Here is a 17,056-nt window from a genome sequence, read left to right as displayed (position 1 = left end):
TTTATGGCGTGCACTGTAGGTTAATGACTTGATGTATTTTTCTCTAAGTTTGTTTTATCCAAATAAGGCTTTGTAATCCCCGTTTCTCTTCCTTCAGTTCTTATCAACGTTATTACTGCTCGAATGGAAACTTATTTGTAGCTATTGTTGTCTTAAGAAATGAACGTTTTCGAGGCGAATTAGGAGCGCAAAAGCCTCCTTGACAAAGTAAACTGATGAATGGCATTAAAAAACAAGGAAAAAAGAAAAACATCTCCATCATATTTTGATCGAGATAAAATCTAAAACGAGACCATCACCTCCAACTAATAATGTCAACAGTAAGGAGGTACAAAGAAATGGCTGAACCCACAAGATCATTTTCCTTCGAATCAAATGAGTCACTCGACGTGATTATTATTAATCATGGTTACTTGAAGATTGTATCTAATTTGAGGACTCAGTGCTTTTGCAAAAGATAAATAAATACACCAGCACATTGTGATTGATTGATGATATACACTGGAAATTGGAACCTTTGTACCTATGAAACATTCTAATCAGCTTCAGTATCTGATTAAACTAATTTGTTAACATGTATTGTTTGCATTCTAATCATCCACCTGAAAAGTTTAAATGATAAGAAATAATGTATACTTTTTGATTACTTGATGCATAGAATAGAAGCCTACATATTATATGATTTTTGCTATGTAAGCAGTTTAAAAATAATGGATCACATTCATAAGCTTAGATTATTCATGTGAGACTCCTAGACTACACCAAGCGTAATTTGATTACATACATACATATAGGCTCCTAGAAGTGATCTAGAGCTTTGAGGATTGGACCTAAGAGTATATTATTTTATAACTTATTTTTCATATACATTATATCTCCATGTTTAATGGCTATCTTCTTTAAATGGCTGACAAATTGATTTGTATACCATGCGAGTTCTATAAACTGGATGCTGATTTTGGGCCCCAAGAGCAACAAAAGGATTAGAATGGAAGGGATTCAAAAGTAGTTGGATATAGTAGTGAGGAACATGGTTTCGTAAGTTGCAAGAAACATATATCATGCTGTTTTAAATATATAAAATGTAAAATATTGTCTTGACATGGAAACCAAAGAGCTCTCAGTTCTCATCAAGCTACAGTCTTTTCTTTTCCACGAAGAGCGCAAATAGCTCCAAAAAACCTCGCCTTTAAGCAGGCACCGGTTTTAGAAGGGTAATGGCTTCAAGATCTTTAGGATCTTTCGTAGACAAGCTTGGATTTTGAATGAAGGAACGCAGCATTTGGGAAGAATAGGGAGACGAGTCCGCGAGATCTGAGTGGTGGGAAGGGAGGCAACCTGTGATATTGTGAGGACGAGGGGGGACGGGAAGGAGGGATTAGGATTTAGGATCTTGGGAGATGATGACTCGTGGGCTCCTCTTTTGTAGTGTTACAGCTGCAATCCCTGCAAACAAACACCGGAGCTGTTTACGAGTATCCAACATTCCCCTATATTGTTCTTTAAATAAAATAATATTTTAAAGCATTTCTGTTAATCATTTCTCCTCCCAGAAGATTTAGCATCGTGAAAAATAACAATTTTTATACAGTAAATAGTGATTTGAGAAATAATTTCAACTCTCATCATTATATTGCTATCATAATAATTATTATTTTAACACTAAAACTAAAATTGTTCGTTCTAAGGCAGAGAATCATACCATCATAAAAACTAGATGCCTGTAGTGAAAAATAAGATGGGCTCCAACTGTTTTTTTTTTTTTTGCTAGAATAAATAATTTATATAATTTTAGTACGGATATGTTCAATAAAACTAAAAAATAATAAGTTTTGGAGTATTTTAGATTATTTTTTTTCTCCAACCCGTTCGGAGTAACTGGTTGCATATGAAGCTACAATCAACAGCTTCATTAGTCTTCTTAAATATATATATATATATATATATATATATTTTTGACCGGAAGGGCGTAGTCAAATCTCTTCTTACTCGCCGCCTCTTTCTCAAACTCATAGCAGCCCACACGAATGAAATGAAGACAGCGTCAGTAGTCACCATCTGAGTTTGGTTCAGAAGACCAAGGACCACACCGCCACAGGCGGCGCAAATCTTTGAAACCTTGCAACCTAACCTCCTCGTGAGAGCAAAATGCCCACCAAACACAACAATAGGAAGCCTCTCGAAGCCCAATATTTTTCTCTATTTTTAGAACGCCGCCTACCCACCTGTCTTCCTCTCATTGGCCACGCTCGATTGGTCAGACGCCGACATAAGGGCGAAACCAGTGGCCTTCGGGGCACGCAAAAGCCAAACCGCGCCGTTTCCTGTCCTCGCTTAGGTTTCTTCGTTTGGCCAGCGCTACTGAGTAGAGAGATGGCGGAGCGGCTCTCATCCACCGCGGCCTCCCGCCTCGGCGCCTGCCTCCTTCCCCCCGCCGCCGCCTCCTCCAAGCGGGCGTCCGGGACCCGATCGTCCCTCCCCGTCCTCCCATCTCCGCCTTGCGCCGCCGCCGGCCTCCGTTCCCGCCTCCTCCCTGCCGCCGGCCTCCGCCCCTCCTCGCCTCTCTCCTCCCTCCGCCTCGGTCTCTGCCAGGTTCGCCCTCTTAGCCACCGGTAGTTACATTGATCAGGAAATCAGGAAATTGATCGTTTTTGGCTTATGTATTTTTCTCTTGGCTATGTTGGAACTTGGAATTCTTAGAGACCGGCAGCAAGGAGCCGCGCTATGAGCTCATCCGCCATGTGCTCGGCGTCAGATCCGGCGCAGCTGAAGAGCGCGAGAGAGGACATCAGGGGGCTACTTAACACCAGCTTCTGCCACCCGATTCTGGTATAGTTTTTCTCCGCTGAATCCATTTGCAGCATTTCTTGATTTTTTTTTTAAAAATAGTAGAATGATCGGTGGGGTTAAGTGGATAGGTGATTTGGATTTGGATTGGGTCGCCTAATTCTGTTCGATTTATTTATTTTTCATTTTGGTGCGTGTTTATGGAGTAAAAAAGTTATTCAAGTTCTTGTTTCACTGTTTTGGTTCAAGTTCTTAAAGTAGAATTCCGCATTCGAGGATTGGTGTTTTCTTGATTGAATCAAGGAAAAAATGAGGTTTGATGTGAAATGGATTGGTTTAGCCAGAGGAGGCAAGATTTGGGTTAATTGAATCCATAGGTTTGCAAAAGGAACCTATGGAATTTATTTGAATTATTTGGTGGATATGAATGTCTTTCAAAAGTTATTGTGTGGGATCTGATATCAGTTCCTTGAAAGGTGTTTGCTGTTGCTTTGGCTTTATATCCTATCAGTTTGAGATGATTGTGACCTAGAATCTATGGATTCATGTCACTGTAACAATACACGTTCCATATAAGAAATATAATGGATCACTTCATTGCAGACATAGTTCTTGGAAGTGAATCCTATTGAGTTAAATTGGATTGCTTGCCATATTTATCCAATCACAGAAGAGAATTCCATTACTCTTGAAAGAAAATCCCATGTTTCTTGAAGAGAATCCCGTAAGTTTTGGACCTTAGATTATGTAAGTAATATAGGTTTAAGGTATTTATCATGTTTAAAAAAGTCTTTTCTGAGTACCTAGTTCTTGATACCTCAATAACTGTCGAGCAGATTTGCTTCTTGCATTCGACCAAGAATCTTGACAACTTTTCTTCCTTTAAATATGTTGTGTGAACATAGTTAGATCGCTCGTCATCCAAGGTTGATATTGATTTATGTGATCTTGTATATCTGTTTATGGCATATTCTCTTATGTTGGTTGTTGAGAACTTTGAAAATTGCATTAAATCGATTACCCTTAAGATTACTGGGCTTCTCATTCTTAACTTCGTGCTTTTGAAATCTTTAACTCTCAAGAAATATGTTATAGGGTATTTAGGTGAAGCTCTAAGCTTTGTGAATTTTAACTGCTTTAGGATTTAGGCAGGTTCACAGATTTGGCTCTCAGTTTATGAAAGATTGCAGTAAATCATAATCCTCAAAATTAATGAATGATTCTTAGTGTTTGAGAATATTATAATACAAATGGGTTTCATTGATTGGATGAAGCGGCGCGGTTGTTGCTTAATCACAACATGCCTTTGAGATTCAAGAAAAAAATTCTATGACAATTATCAAGCTGACATGTCATATAAATAAAATTTAAAACAACAACAAGGATCTATGCTTATAAGATAGGCACTAGGCGTATCAGAAAGTTAATGCAATTGTATGGCAAATTAAAGAAAGTGCTGTACCTCTTAGGACAAAATGCTGGAGACTGTCTGAGATTGTTTAGACCAATGCGAGGTAATTTAAGGAGGGTAAGAGAGAGCCTTGGATCTGTCTGATGTTCTGAGAATATGAGGAAAAACTTAAGATGACATGTATGATGTATGGAAGTTTCAAGGAAGAACCTGAAATAGCTCAGATTGATAAAGGAGCCATTGGTAGTAATGGATGGTGAATTGGGGTACAAAAAGGGCCATCACTAACTTGTCCTCATGCAAGGCTTTTGGCGCTTAGTGTTGTGATACAGATTTTATAGGTCTTGCAGCCTCTCAATGTTGTTATAGTGGATGTTTTTTTTTGTTTGATAGATACACGTGAGATTATAATGGCCTGACGAAAACTCAACTTGGTTTTGCTATGGAAAGGGAGACCAATGAGCGCTGTTTTGAAATTCTTCTTTATCTATGTTCAGGTGCATTTATTGCACCTCTTTCTAGATGGAATGGATAGCACTAGTTATCGAAGGATAAGTTACATGCATCCTTTTTTATCCTGACTAGTCACATTCCAAAGTATAAATCTTGCAAGGCAAATATCTCTTCTTCTTCTTTTTTAAACTTATTTCTTTAAATTCTTTAGTGGCATCAAGGTTTCCTTTTGCTTGAGGGTAACAATCAGAGCCATCAGAATGACTTGATCTAGAAAGATGGAAAAGGTAGCCTGTTTATTGGTTGCCAGCTTACAATAACATCCAAACTTACTAAGGTAAAGTAGTGCTAGAAATTAATAATTGTGCAAAAAATATATGTTATTTTGATGTCAAAATGCTACTTGGTGCTTATGTTAGCAACAATTTTAAGTAATTGAAATCCAATTATCCTTTCAAGAAATATCACTGATAACATTTGCAAAGAAGGCATCATTATTGACTGTCGTATTGGTACAGGTTCGTCTGGGATGGCATGATGCTGGTACATATGACAAGAATATTGCAGAGTGGCCACAGCGGGGTGGAGCTAATGGAAGCCTGAGATTTGAAATAGAGCTAAAACACGCAGCCAATGCTGGTAGTGATTCTCTGCCACATGCAATGTAAATTTTGTTACTATGCAGGAATGCTTACACGTTTCTTTGCAGGTCTTGTAAATGCTTTAAAGCTTCTTCAGCCTATCAAGGACAAATATTCAGGTGTTACTTATGCAGACTTGTTCCAGCTAGCCAGTGCTACAGCTATTGAGGTCCTTTTCTATCAAGCTTGTCCAATTGCATGTCTTTTTTAGTTGTATGGCTATTTATATCTTGCATTATTGTCACTTTCAGGAGGCTGGCGGTCCCAAAATCCCTATGAAGTATGGAAGAGTAGATGTATCTGGACCTGAGCAGTGCCCACCTGAGGGAAAGCTTCCTGGTAAGACGGCAGTATAGGTATTTGACAGTTGTCTTTTGTGCGTTGCAGCAGAGACAAACACTCCATGCATTTAAGTAATGGTTGTCTCTTTTTTGAGCATTAGACTTGATGAGGCAAAACATATGGTAACAAAAAATTTGAGCTAGTTGTGAAGAAAGTGAATCTATCTTCTCCTTGGGAATGTACTATATGAGAAGAATTTTAATGATGTGATTAGATCCTTCTCATCAATCATCATTAACTGTTCCTGAAAATTCCAGAAGCATAAGAAAAGTTCGTTTTGCATTGTTTTTAGTTTAACATTTACTAAATGAAATTGTTTCATACTAAATTTTTTTTGTACAATAAGTGTTATATTACTATTTAAATCATTTAAATCCATTTGCAGAATGAGTTTATGGCACCACCATGGTGGGCCACCCTTCTGCTTTTTTCTGTCTCAAGCCACTTCTTCTCCATCAGTCACCCATTTTCCATGGTTGTCCATATATCTATTGATAACACTAGTATCGTGCCACACCATATACCAGTGCCACTATATTCCAGCTGCTTGTCACTACTCACTACTACCATGCTATCATCATTGTAACCATCACCCTGCAACATATACGTTATATCATCAATGTAGACACCTTATCACATGTCACCATCCATGTACTTTGATGCATCACCTAGTTTGGCTTAAAATGGGAACAAGCATGCTAGTTAGTTCATGCTAGTTAGTTGATCACAACTTTGAAGATGATGTAAGGAGGTGTTATTTATGATGCTTTTGTTTTTGAGTTTTGATGTCACACGTGTACCTGCTTTTGCTTTTCATTTCAATAACATTGTCAGGTTCTGTGTTTAGATGCTGGCCCACCTTCACCTGCTGGTCATTTGCGGGACGTATTCTACAGAATGGGCCTTAACGACAAGGTTTTCACATACTTCATGCTACCAGCTTGGTTTTATTTATATGCCAGTAGCCTTCCATCAAACTAGGATGTTTTGTTGCAGGAGATTGTTGCATTATCTGGTGCACATACGCTAGGAAGGTCCAGACCAGAGCGTAGTGGTTGGGGAAAATCAGAAACGAAGTATACAGTATGTTATTTCATTCCTTTTGCCATTCAACTTGTAGGCGCCAGGATAGTTGCTAATTGTAGATACATTTTTTAAGACCGTCTTATTTAGAATCTTGCCTAATTGTAACAACTGGTTTTTGGGAAACCAAAGCCCGAAGTATTGATACTAGGTAGCATCGGTACCTAACCAATATGGTACGATACCAAACTGTGCCGTACCTACATTTATGTACCAGTTTGGTACCGGCAAAATATTTTTTGGCTTTTTTTTGCTTTCTTATTTTTATTTGTATTATTTTAAGGTTTATGGGTGTTTAAAAATACCATAATGTATTTTTAAAGTACCCAACTAAGCCTTGGTTACTATTCAAAGTACCCAATTAAGGTTTATGTACGTCAAAGGACTTTTAAAGTAACCATCCATGTGTAGCAGAAATTAACAAGCCCTTAGCTCTTTCTTTTTTCTAAGTAATAAGTTTGTTTTTTTGGGGCTTATATGTAGGTGTTGAGGTTAATTTGCTGGAAATGCAGAATTTACTGTTCACAGCACTGTTCATCGTTATGTTTAATTAAGTTCTCTTAGTTAACTTAATATTTTGTTAGTTAACTTTGTAATGTTGTGTTTAGTTGGGTGGCTGAAGTCTATGTGTTGTAAGCTTCCTACTGGATGTACTCTCCGTGTATAAAAACTTGTTTGGAGTGCTGGAAAGAAGAAAAGTCTGCTCTGTTCTAGTTCATTCTCTTCCCTTGTTTTGTGCAGAAAAATTTCAGTTTTGGGTTCTTTTTGAATTATGTTTTTCTTCTTGTTAATTCTCACATATAGAAGCTGGAACTACAGCCAACAGGGTCAAAGTTGTGTCTTTGTTGTCCTTTTTCTCTAGTCTTGTGCAATCAATAATCATAAAAGCCTTTAGATCAGCTAATAGCAAAAGAAGGAAACAATTTATCCTCTCCTTACTAACATTTACATTAACAAACTCATGCAAAAAAAATGAAGGAACAACATCTTGTTGGCCCTTTATAATACTACCCCTGTTTCCATAATGGATTCCCCTAATGCTAGACTGAATATGGAAAATATGCTTGTGTTAATCAGTTTGAGGTGACCCAAACCTATATGTAAGGTCCTTAAATTGTTTTGGGCAAGAAAGACTCGCTCTTTTCCTGATTCTAGTTCAACATAAAGCCTCAAACGTTTGGTGCACCCTCTGCTGACCATCCCAATAATATATATCCTCCAAATAGGGAATTGGCAGTGTCAGCATGCTCCAGTCATCTGAGGTCGGCATGTTTCATGAATTATTTTGTTGTCGGATAATTTAGGTTGGGCTTGGTTCTTGGGCTGTCTGAACTAGCCTTACGAGCTGGGCCTGGTCCAAGAATTCAACTTGATGCCTAAAAAATCAAAATGGACCTAGGCTAGGGTGGCCTACCACAAGCCTGGACCATAAGCAACTCCAAGCTTTACCGGTCACAGACCGAAGCATACCGTATGGATATAATGCAGATCTAGGGAAGAATTTTAGCATTGGCAACTTAACATTGGGTGAAATGGAAAGAATAGTTCAAATAGAAGAGCCTTTTATACTTGATTCTTCATCAAATAGCTATACTAGGCATCATCATGCTCGCCAATGATTTTGATGGTTTTTCCAGATGTATAACTTTTTCTGTTTATATCAGAGAGTTTGCAATGTTAAGTTTTAGGTTATAATTTACTAATTTTAATACTTATGGCTAAAATTCAACTATGCTAGATTAGTCTGTAACAGATAATTAAGAACAGCTGTGTTGGAGCTTGTAATGTGCTCAGACTTCATTAGATCTTGTAAAAGAAAATATGTTTTTAGTACGTTACAGCTAAAAGTTTTAATACTTGTAGACTTAATTCGTGACAAAAATATGCACAATATAAAGTTTCTTATTCTTGTTACATAGTCTGAATATGATGGAAGGAGCTTCTAGTTTTTCATGGAAGAAATTTTTAACTTTAGAATTGTCATGAATGTCTTTTAAGATGTCTAATTCATTAAATTTAAATTCAAAATACTCACATTTTTAAATGTGAACCATTAAAATTTTGCTTGTAGTAACTCTAGTAAAAAAAACTTTTTTTTTTTCATTTTTCCCTAGTGCTAAGTGCACTGTTCTTTAAATGTGTCAAATGCTGATAAGCGAAAATGATGTCATTTGGACATTACAACATGAAATGTCTAAGCGTATTATATGTTGAAGTTTTTATTTGCATTGAAGACATGGTTGGTATGTGTTTGGATACTTCTTTCACAAATTCTTGGACCCTTCAAACTTGCAAGTACATGGATATCATTAATTCATTATTGTAGCTCCTAAAAGATATTGAGTTCTAAAGAAAGTCTATATATCATTTTATTTATGATATGCAATATGGAATTGGGAATTATAAACATGTCATTTGACCATTATCTACTGCATTTGATATAAGATGAGGGGATTGCCAGATCAGGAAACAGAACTCTAGAGTCTAGACTAATATTCTCTGATGGAACATATATCCTAGTAAGTATGAGCAATTCTGATGCAAGCCGTGAAAGTTTAGATTTATGTGTTTTATCTTATTTTGTTCCTGATGTTCCTATTTAACATTTTTAAAAGAGTGGATATTAGGAAGGGCAGTGCAGAGTTACAGTTGGTATGCTCCTGCTTGAGTATATTGCTTTAGTTTAACTGTATATTTTACCTTTTGCATTGGAATGTAAGAATTTTAGTGCCTCCCTTATGTCGATTCCTCTAGAATGTTCACCCCTGGTATGGTATATGCTGATATGTATGGTGTTTTATTTTTAAGAATGTAGATTTGTGGGTATCCCCAGCCTGTATCACCAAAAAAAGAGAGAATTTTAGTGCCTTAGGGAATCCTGTTTCTTTATACAAAGTTGAAGAACCTCATCATCTGAGTGCTAAGTTGGCTCTGCTGCTTCTGCAGACATATCATCTAACTCTGCATGCTCTGTACATACAGCATTTTCTCGATCCTCGGTCCCTAGTTATTGCTCATTCCAGAATGTGTGTGTGTGTATATATAGTCAACTTGTCTTTATGTAGACTTAATTTGACTTGTCACTTGACGAGTTTTCTATGCTCCAGTGCGTGATTTTGTATGCTGTGCTTGGTAAAATCATTTTGTTGACTTGTATCTGCTGCTTTATAGATGGATGGACCTGGAGCACCTGGAGGACAGTCATGGACAGTGCAATGGTTGAAGTTCGACAACAGCTACTTCAAGGTAAGATCTTTTTCCTGGTGCGCCACAAACCCTTCATCAGACTGGATGAAGAATCTAATACACAAATCTGATTAGGACATCAAAGAACGAAGGGATGAAGATCTACTAGTTTTGCCTACAGATGCTGTTTTGTTTGAGGACCCATCTTTCAAGGTAAACAGGGAAACTCGTGCTGCCTTCAGGATGATCCAACTCAAGGACATATGTCTGACGAGTTCTAATTTTTGCAGGTTTATGCTGAGAAATATGCAGAGGATCAGGATGCATTTTTCAAGGATTATGCTGAAGCTCATGCTAAACTTAGCAATCTGGGTGCCAAATTTGATCCTCCAGAGGTTAGTCATTGCATTGAATTAGTCGGGTTTTGCTTGTTATTCAATCATTTTTTTTATTTATATGACCAATTAAAAGAAAGGGGAGATGCAATTTATCTTCAGTCTCTTGAAAATAATACTCATGCTGTGGGGATTATCGGCCAGGGTATCTCAATAGATGATGACTCAAAAAGCGCAGCACCGGAGCAATTTGTGGCAGCAAAGTATTCTTCTGGTGAAAAGAAGGTAGGTTGCTAACCCTCCCCACTCGCCAACAAAATTTTTCCCACTTCTGAATTATTATTTCTGGCATGGATATGCGAGACCACTTCGTAAAGAAAATTTACTGTGTGCTCTCATGGTTTGCAGGCTTAAAAAAAATCAACATATCATCTTTTCTTCTGCTGCGTCTTTTAATAACACAAGATGAAGCGTTTCCAACAGCGTGAATACTTAAAATTTGGAAAAGAGATTAAGAAAATAAAGAAATAAATGAGCCTTGTATTTGAATTGCAGAGAGAACTATCGGAGGCTATGAAACAGAAGATAAGAGCAGAATATGAAGCGGTTGGAGGCAGCCCAGATAAGCCTCTCAAGTCCAATTACTTCCTCAATATCATGATCCTGGTTGCAGCCTTGGCATTTTTGACATCTCTGCTTGGAAACTGAACAATATTTTTGTTTCGGCTTCTGTGTTTTTCACCTATCATTGGTGCCATCTCGCTGGTACTAGGACATGGTGTGTGTTCGCATGGAGTAAAGTTTGAGCAATGAATATAGTTTTTCATGAAAACTTGGACACTTGGGGAATAACTGATGTTGGGTGATGCAGATTCTAGGAAACTGCTCGGCGTCCCATTTGTCCGTGAAGTCTAATGTCTGGCTGGACCACATTTGTTTGTCCAAGGTGGCCGCTCCACCTGTCGTTAGGACTGCCTTGCTTTTTAGCTGCCCTGCCCGGCTATTATGGGGCTCGGTCAACTGTCGGGTCCTTTTCATTCCGCTTAGTACATGTCGATGCAGAGGTTCATTTATTGGCCTCTGTCTTAAATTGCACATGCGGCGGCTCCTAGAGAAAGTTTGCATGCTTACGGTCCGGGTATCCCATGGCACGTTCACATGGCGCGTTCACATGCGCATTCTTACGGTCCGGGTATCCCTAGGCACATTCATGTCGGTAGGCCGGCCTATTACTAGGGGAGTGTGACTTTTATTAGCCATGAAGACAAATAATGCTGCTGGCTAAGTTGTCTTTTTTTGATGAGTATAGGATTTTGTCTGAACGAACCATGAAGCTTTTATGTTGTTTCCTATTTTTTAAACTTGTAGGTTGTATTTATATTTGTAGGATGTGAACCGTCATTGTACCAAAAAAAAAAAAAAAAAAAAAAAAATAGTGTGGCGCAATGATCAACAAAGAAACCTAGAAAGTTATAGGTACTGATGGGAAGTTTCAAGATTCGATTGATGAGTTTTGAGTCTCTGAGATGATTGCAACATAATATATGCCATATGGAACCTGAAGAAAGTAAAAATATAGTTTTGAAGCAGGGGCTAGATATTGTGAAGCTAGCGGGCCACTTCATCAATTTTCGGTTGAAAACTTGATCGTGTCCTCCTCTTGAAAAAATTGGCCTTACCTGGTGAAGGACCTCTCGTTTTGCAAGTTCTTTTATTTCGTTGCTCCATCTGACAAAGGCATAGCGTCAGTTGATTCCTCTAGCAACCTAAAGTCTTTCTAGCCTGTCAAGGTTCCGGGGCGTCTAGTTTTCTTTTATAGTAAAACACTAGGGGATGCAAGGTCGAATCAGCAATCTGGTGAGTCTCAAAACACTGGTCTCTGATCATTGCTTCTCTTATATCTACAAGACCGCTGCTATAAAAAATTGTTCAACAAAACCTTGTGCAGATCTCCATTTCAGATTTTCCGCAGAAATACTTTGATAAACAATAGATGAGGAGGTCAAAAATCATAGAAACAGTTATTGTGTACTCTTATGTGATAAGCAAGACGTAAAAAGTCATGCACAAACTATGAATTTAAGAACCCACACAATTATTTTTTACGTTTCCTCCACCCGTGAAGGTTAGTACCTTGTATGTAAACATATATGCCTGGCGACGTGCTACATCAAGACAACGAGTCATCAACCACCTCTAGGCCATCCAATCAGAGCGAGGAACAGGGCTATGATACTGCCATTGAGGAGTTGCCTCAGAAGTTTTTGCTTTTGGGGTGTATATGGAGGGTATCTTGCAGATGTTTCCCCACCAAAACCACGGGACAGCACTGCTTTCTTGTGACTAAATGCTTCAAACGAGAATTTGCCATGGTATGACCCGAATCCGCTCTCCCCGACCCCACCAAACGGCAAGTAAGGGTTTGCAAGCTGCATGATAAATAAACCGCAAGAATATTTAATTGATCAAGAGGGGATTTCTCACTCATTTGAATTAAGCATTTATCGTTCAGATGCAAGGTATGAATTTGTGGGCTGTGCTCAGATGGGGTGCATGTGCATGTGCATGGGTACATACCGGCAGACATGCATGGTCCCAAGTATATGCAAACAGAAACTTACATGTAACACTGTGTCATTTATGAGCATCCCCCCAGCAGATACAATTTTCACAAACTTCTCTTCCAGCTTCTTGTCCTTGGTGAAGAGATAGGCAGCAAGAGGCTTCGACTTTGAGTTTATAACATCAAAACTATCTTCCACCTTGTCAACCTTAACAAATCAAAACCAAAATACCTTTTTTCGGTGAGAGAACATGAAATAAAAAGGACTTTCCTTTATAAAGCTATAACTTCTAGTTTCTCTATGATAGAAGTAGCAACTAGCTCGTTTGAGCTGTAATGTAGGCTAGAGGCGCAATGAAAATTGATTTAAAGCTTAAATAGAAGAGCAACAAGGAGAGTTTCTAACTGTGATAATTGGAAGTAATGGACCAAATATTTCCTCCTTCATTATTAATGAATCATGTGGAACGTCTAATAAGAGTGTAGGAGCTATATATCTGCAAAGACATGGAGACGGCGTTAAAGATTTGACAGCCTTTTAATCACTATGATCAAAAAAAGAAGACAATTGATTTTTACAGGTGCTTCTCATCCTGCTGGCCTCCGTGGACTATCTTGCCAGAAACCTTTTCATCATCCAAGAGACTTGTCAAGCGTTTAAAATGATCAGCATTCACAATGCGAGATAAATCTTTAGATTCTGATGCATCCTCCCCATAAAATTTCTCCAAAGTTCTTTTTAAGGAGTCCACCTATAAAAGGTCAAAATCGACATATGAGAACAAGAGTAGCAGATGAAATCACTCATATTAACTTCTGTATAGATATCCCAACCAATATTGGAGCAAATGATTTAGTTGTTATAATGTAATCTGGAGCAATGCAAGCTTGTCCATTGTTGCATCCCCACTTGCCCACAGCAATTCGCCTCGCTGCAACCTTTAGAGATACAATGAAGTCCAAATCAGATTCACTAGGGAACTACAACTAATCTGAAATACAACTAATATGACAGGTTTCTTCATTGAAAAAAATAGAAATTTAATTACCTTTACATCAATATTTGAATCAACAACAACAGGAGATTTTCCTCCGAGCTCCAAAACTACTGGTGTTAGATGCTTTGCAGCTGCAGTCATCACAATGCGGCCTACATTTCCATTACCTATATGGTTCCAAGCTCTCAAGTCATTGAGCAGAACGGAAGCTCGGACATATGAACACTTGACATTAACAATCAAGATGTTCAACAGAAGCATATCATTTAATCTGACCCCTTTTTTTACCTTGGTATTATGCTCATCAATGATAATTTTATAACTTAAGTAACATGAATCCAAAAGACTGAGATATATGTAGACTACGCTAATCAACCATAAATAAAGTTCCAAGAGTATTGGTACAGCTCAGTGCTGGGACAAACATAACCCCACAGCACTAAACTGATTGTATTTGCACATTACATACAATTCCACATTTAATTATACATACAATGGATAACAAGTTAGAAAAAATTGAAATAATAACAGAATTGATGAAGCTGGGCTAAGTGTTAATATCTATGCATAATAAGGCCTCAGATGACATACATTTTTCAGAACAGAGAAAGCAAAGTCAGGAATCTAGTGTTCTGATATTCACTTAATGTTAGACCTTCCCAAAGCAAGAGGCATAAGAAGTAAGTAAAAAAACCTGTATAAAATATTTTATCCCACTTTTGTTCCAAAAGCGCAGTCGCCTCAGGGATAGAGCCCTCAACAACTCTTATACAAGAGTTATCTATGTAATCTGGTAATATTCTTGCAAATAATGATGATGTGGCTGGCGCAAGATCTGATGGCTTTAAAACAACAGCATTACCAGCTGCAATGGCTCCGATGACTGGGTCAAGAGATAACACTGAAAAAGGGGAAAAAAGTTATATTTTCTGTTATGGAAATGCATCCTAATTGTAAGAAATTATGATCCATTCATGAAAAATATCATTATCACCGACCATAAGTAAAATCTAAACAAGATGGAAATCATAAAGGAAATGTGGCATTTCAAAATTATCTCCAGAGCAGAAACCAGAGCAGAAAAATAGACTTAATGGCCACAGAATAAAATCAAACGACAAAGGAAGCCAAATTGATGTATTTTGGTAGTAGACAGCACCGAAGTGTTAAAATATACGGAAGCCTTAATCTTCACTGGTGCATACATTATTATTACCTTTCTAGTATGTCAAGACTTCCCCTCTTCTTACATCATTCAACTCAAGCTTACTGCCGCTTCCACTTTCCACCAGGCATGGCAAACTAGTCCTCTATTGGCAATTCAGTATTACTCCTATAAATATTGAGGGCATTGATCTCTAACCCTAATATCAAAGACCCCCCACAAGTTCTTCCCAAAACATCTTTTGTTTGTACATACAAACTTCTTATTACTAAACATTCCAATTCAAATGGCATGGATGTATTATACATTTATTATTGCAATTAAGAAAGATCCTAGATCTGTTCCTTCATAGATTGATGTTCAAAACGAGACACATTGGCTAATCGAAGATTCATAGTGTAACGCATAGGAATTCAAAAGATAATTCATTATGTGTTATTCTCATGGTGCCAAGTGTATCCTGTCAAGGAGAATACATGAAGGCAAACATCATGACAATCAGATAACTGCACATATATTCTGTCTTTTATCAGAAACTAAACCATGTCCATACTTGGAATATTTTTTTTTTTTTGATTCGACCAAAAGAATCAAACCGTGCTAAAGAATAAATAAACTATTTATGTTCTGATGAAGGACCCAATGCCAAATTAAATTTTCTGTAGCACTGCTAACCAAGAAAAAGCATATGAAATTCTTCATTCTGTTATCCTAAGATGATTGTTTTTTTAGCTATGTTATGCACTTGAGATTATCGTACGCCCAGTTAACGAAGAGGATATGAAATCCTGCAGATGATATATCAACTTCGCTAAATTAACTTTCACAAATATAACTTCAGAAATGAATTTCTCTACTTACAAACGGGATAGTTCCATGCTGAAATGATCAGCACAACACCTAGAGGCTCTGACACAATTTCTGCTGTTGATGGAAAAGTTGTAATAGAAGCTGGCACCTGCCCAGATGTCACAGTGAATGATGTCAGCCAACTAAACTTAAAGTTTGGCATTCCAGTGATCATCGTATTCTTTCCTAATCACCAAAAAAAAAAAAAAAGAATTGCTTCATCAAATACCTTTTCTGGTTTCATCCAACGTTTCAATTGTTTGAGAGCAAATGAACATGCAGACTTTACCAGCGAAATCTGCATCATAAGAATCCATTAGTCCATGAATTTATTCCCGTAGCATAAAAAGTACCGCAACGGGATCGCTCGCCTCCATCCCCCTTTCCCAATCACCAATCAAAGCCAAAAACTATCAAATTCGACATCTTACTGAATCCATCGATTCCACACCAAGAAGAAAACAGAGAAACCTAAGAGAAGGAAGAGGAGAAGAACTGGACGACCTCGTGAAGGTAAGACTCGAGCTGTGGCTTGGCGAGGTCAGCATAGAGGGCGCCCATGATGTCGGACTCCTTCTCCTCGATCATCCTCACGAGAGCCTTCAACTGCGCCGCCCTCCACTCGAGGCTCCTCGTCCTCCCCGACCTGAAGGTCTCCCTCAGCTCCGCCACCATCTCCGCCGCCCTCTCGCCATCGAATCCTCCTCCGCCCATCGTCGCCGGCTTCTTTCCGCTATCCATCCCCTTATCTCAACTCCACGGAAATCCAATAGATAGAAACAAAACGAAGAAAAAGTCGGCCAAGGGTTAACATATACAATATATATATATATATATATATATATAGAGAGAGAGAGAGAGAGAGAGAGAGAGAGAGAGAGAGAGAGAATAAAAAAAAATGGATGCCACGCAGGCTTTATTAAGATTATAATATATCTTTTTGTCGCTATACCTTCGTAATCGCAACAAATTATAGTTTAAAATTATAGAGACGCCAAAATCGGAGTTTTAAATTTTTATTCAAATTCAAAAACTAATATTCTGATAAGATCCGATAACTATGAAGAATAAAAATAACTATTTTAAAAAAATAAAAAAAGAATAAAACTAAAAACAGAATTCTAAAACTATTAAATCTAATGATCAACTGAATAATAATTTTAATATAATTAGGACTCCGCAGTGAGTCTCAACAAACTTCTGTCAGCTATATATATGCCAGATTTTGGTAGATTTAAAATAT

The 17,056-nt window shown here is 37.8% G+C and overlaps 2 protein-coding genes across 4 annotated transcripts; one reads left to right on the top strand and one right to left on the bottom strand.

Annotated features, from left to right (window-relative positions):
* The first annotated feature begins 2,243 nt into the window (after positions 1–2,243).
* Positions 2,244–11,078, top strand: LOC103701344 (probable L-ascorbate peroxidase 6, chloroplastic/mitochondrial). 3 transcript variants are annotated; one of them, XM_039133505.1, is made up of 12 exons: positions 2,254–2,592; positions 2,701–2,829; positions 5,170–5,290; positions 5,361–5,461; positions 5,544–5,631; positions 6,482–6,549; positions 6,631–6,717; positions 9,889–9,963; positions 10,039–10,116; positions 10,194–10,298; positions 10,443–10,523; positions 10,794–11,078. In XM_039133505.1, the coding sequence occupies exons 1-12, from the start codon at positions 2,374–2,376 to the stop codon at positions 10,944–10,946; spliced, it is 1,305 nt and encodes a 434-aa protein (XP_038989433.1). In that variant the 5' UTR covers positions 2,254–2,373; the 3' UTR covers positions 10,947–11,078. The 3 variants fall into 3 exon arrangements, with proteins under 3 accessions (XP_038989432.1, XP_038989433.1, XP_038989434.1); XM_039133506.1 differs by having other exon boundaries at positions 2,256–2,592; positions 10,647–11,073; XM_039133504.1 differs by having other exon boundaries at positions 2,244–2,592; positions 10,194–10,523.
* A 1,076-nt stretch (positions 11,079–12,154) lies between these two features.
* Positions 12,155–16,629, bottom strand: LOC103701342 (aldehyde dehydrogenase family 3 member H1). The gene is made up of 10 exons (XM_008783371.4): positions 16,318–16,629; positions 16,043–16,111; positions 15,826–15,922; positions 14,494–14,700; positions 13,851–13,966; positions 13,636–13,740; positions 13,381–13,553; positions 13,208–13,298; positions 12,860–13,009; positions 12,155–12,667 (listed from the first exon to the last, which is right to left on the bottom strand). Exons 1-10 carry the CDS (start codon positions 16,552–16,554, stop codon positions 12,425–12,427), a joined length of 1,488 nt encoding a protein of 495 aa, XP_008781593.2. The 5' UTR covers positions 16,555–16,629; the 3' UTR covers positions 12,155–12,424.
* Positions 16,630–17,056: the final 427 nt, after the last annotated feature.

The sequence above is a fragment of the Phoenix dactylifera genome, chromosome 14 (genome assembly GCF_009389715.1).
Source record: "Phoenix dactylifera cultivar Barhee BC4 chromosome 14, palm_55x_up_171113_PBpolish2nd_filt_p, whole genome shotgun sequence".
Classification (NCBI taxonomy): domain Eukaryota; kingdom Viridiplantae; phylum Streptophyta; class Magnoliopsida; order Arecales; family Arecaceae; genus Phoenix; species Phoenix dactylifera.
This window is presented reverse-complemented; position numbering and strand designations above follow the sequence as displayed.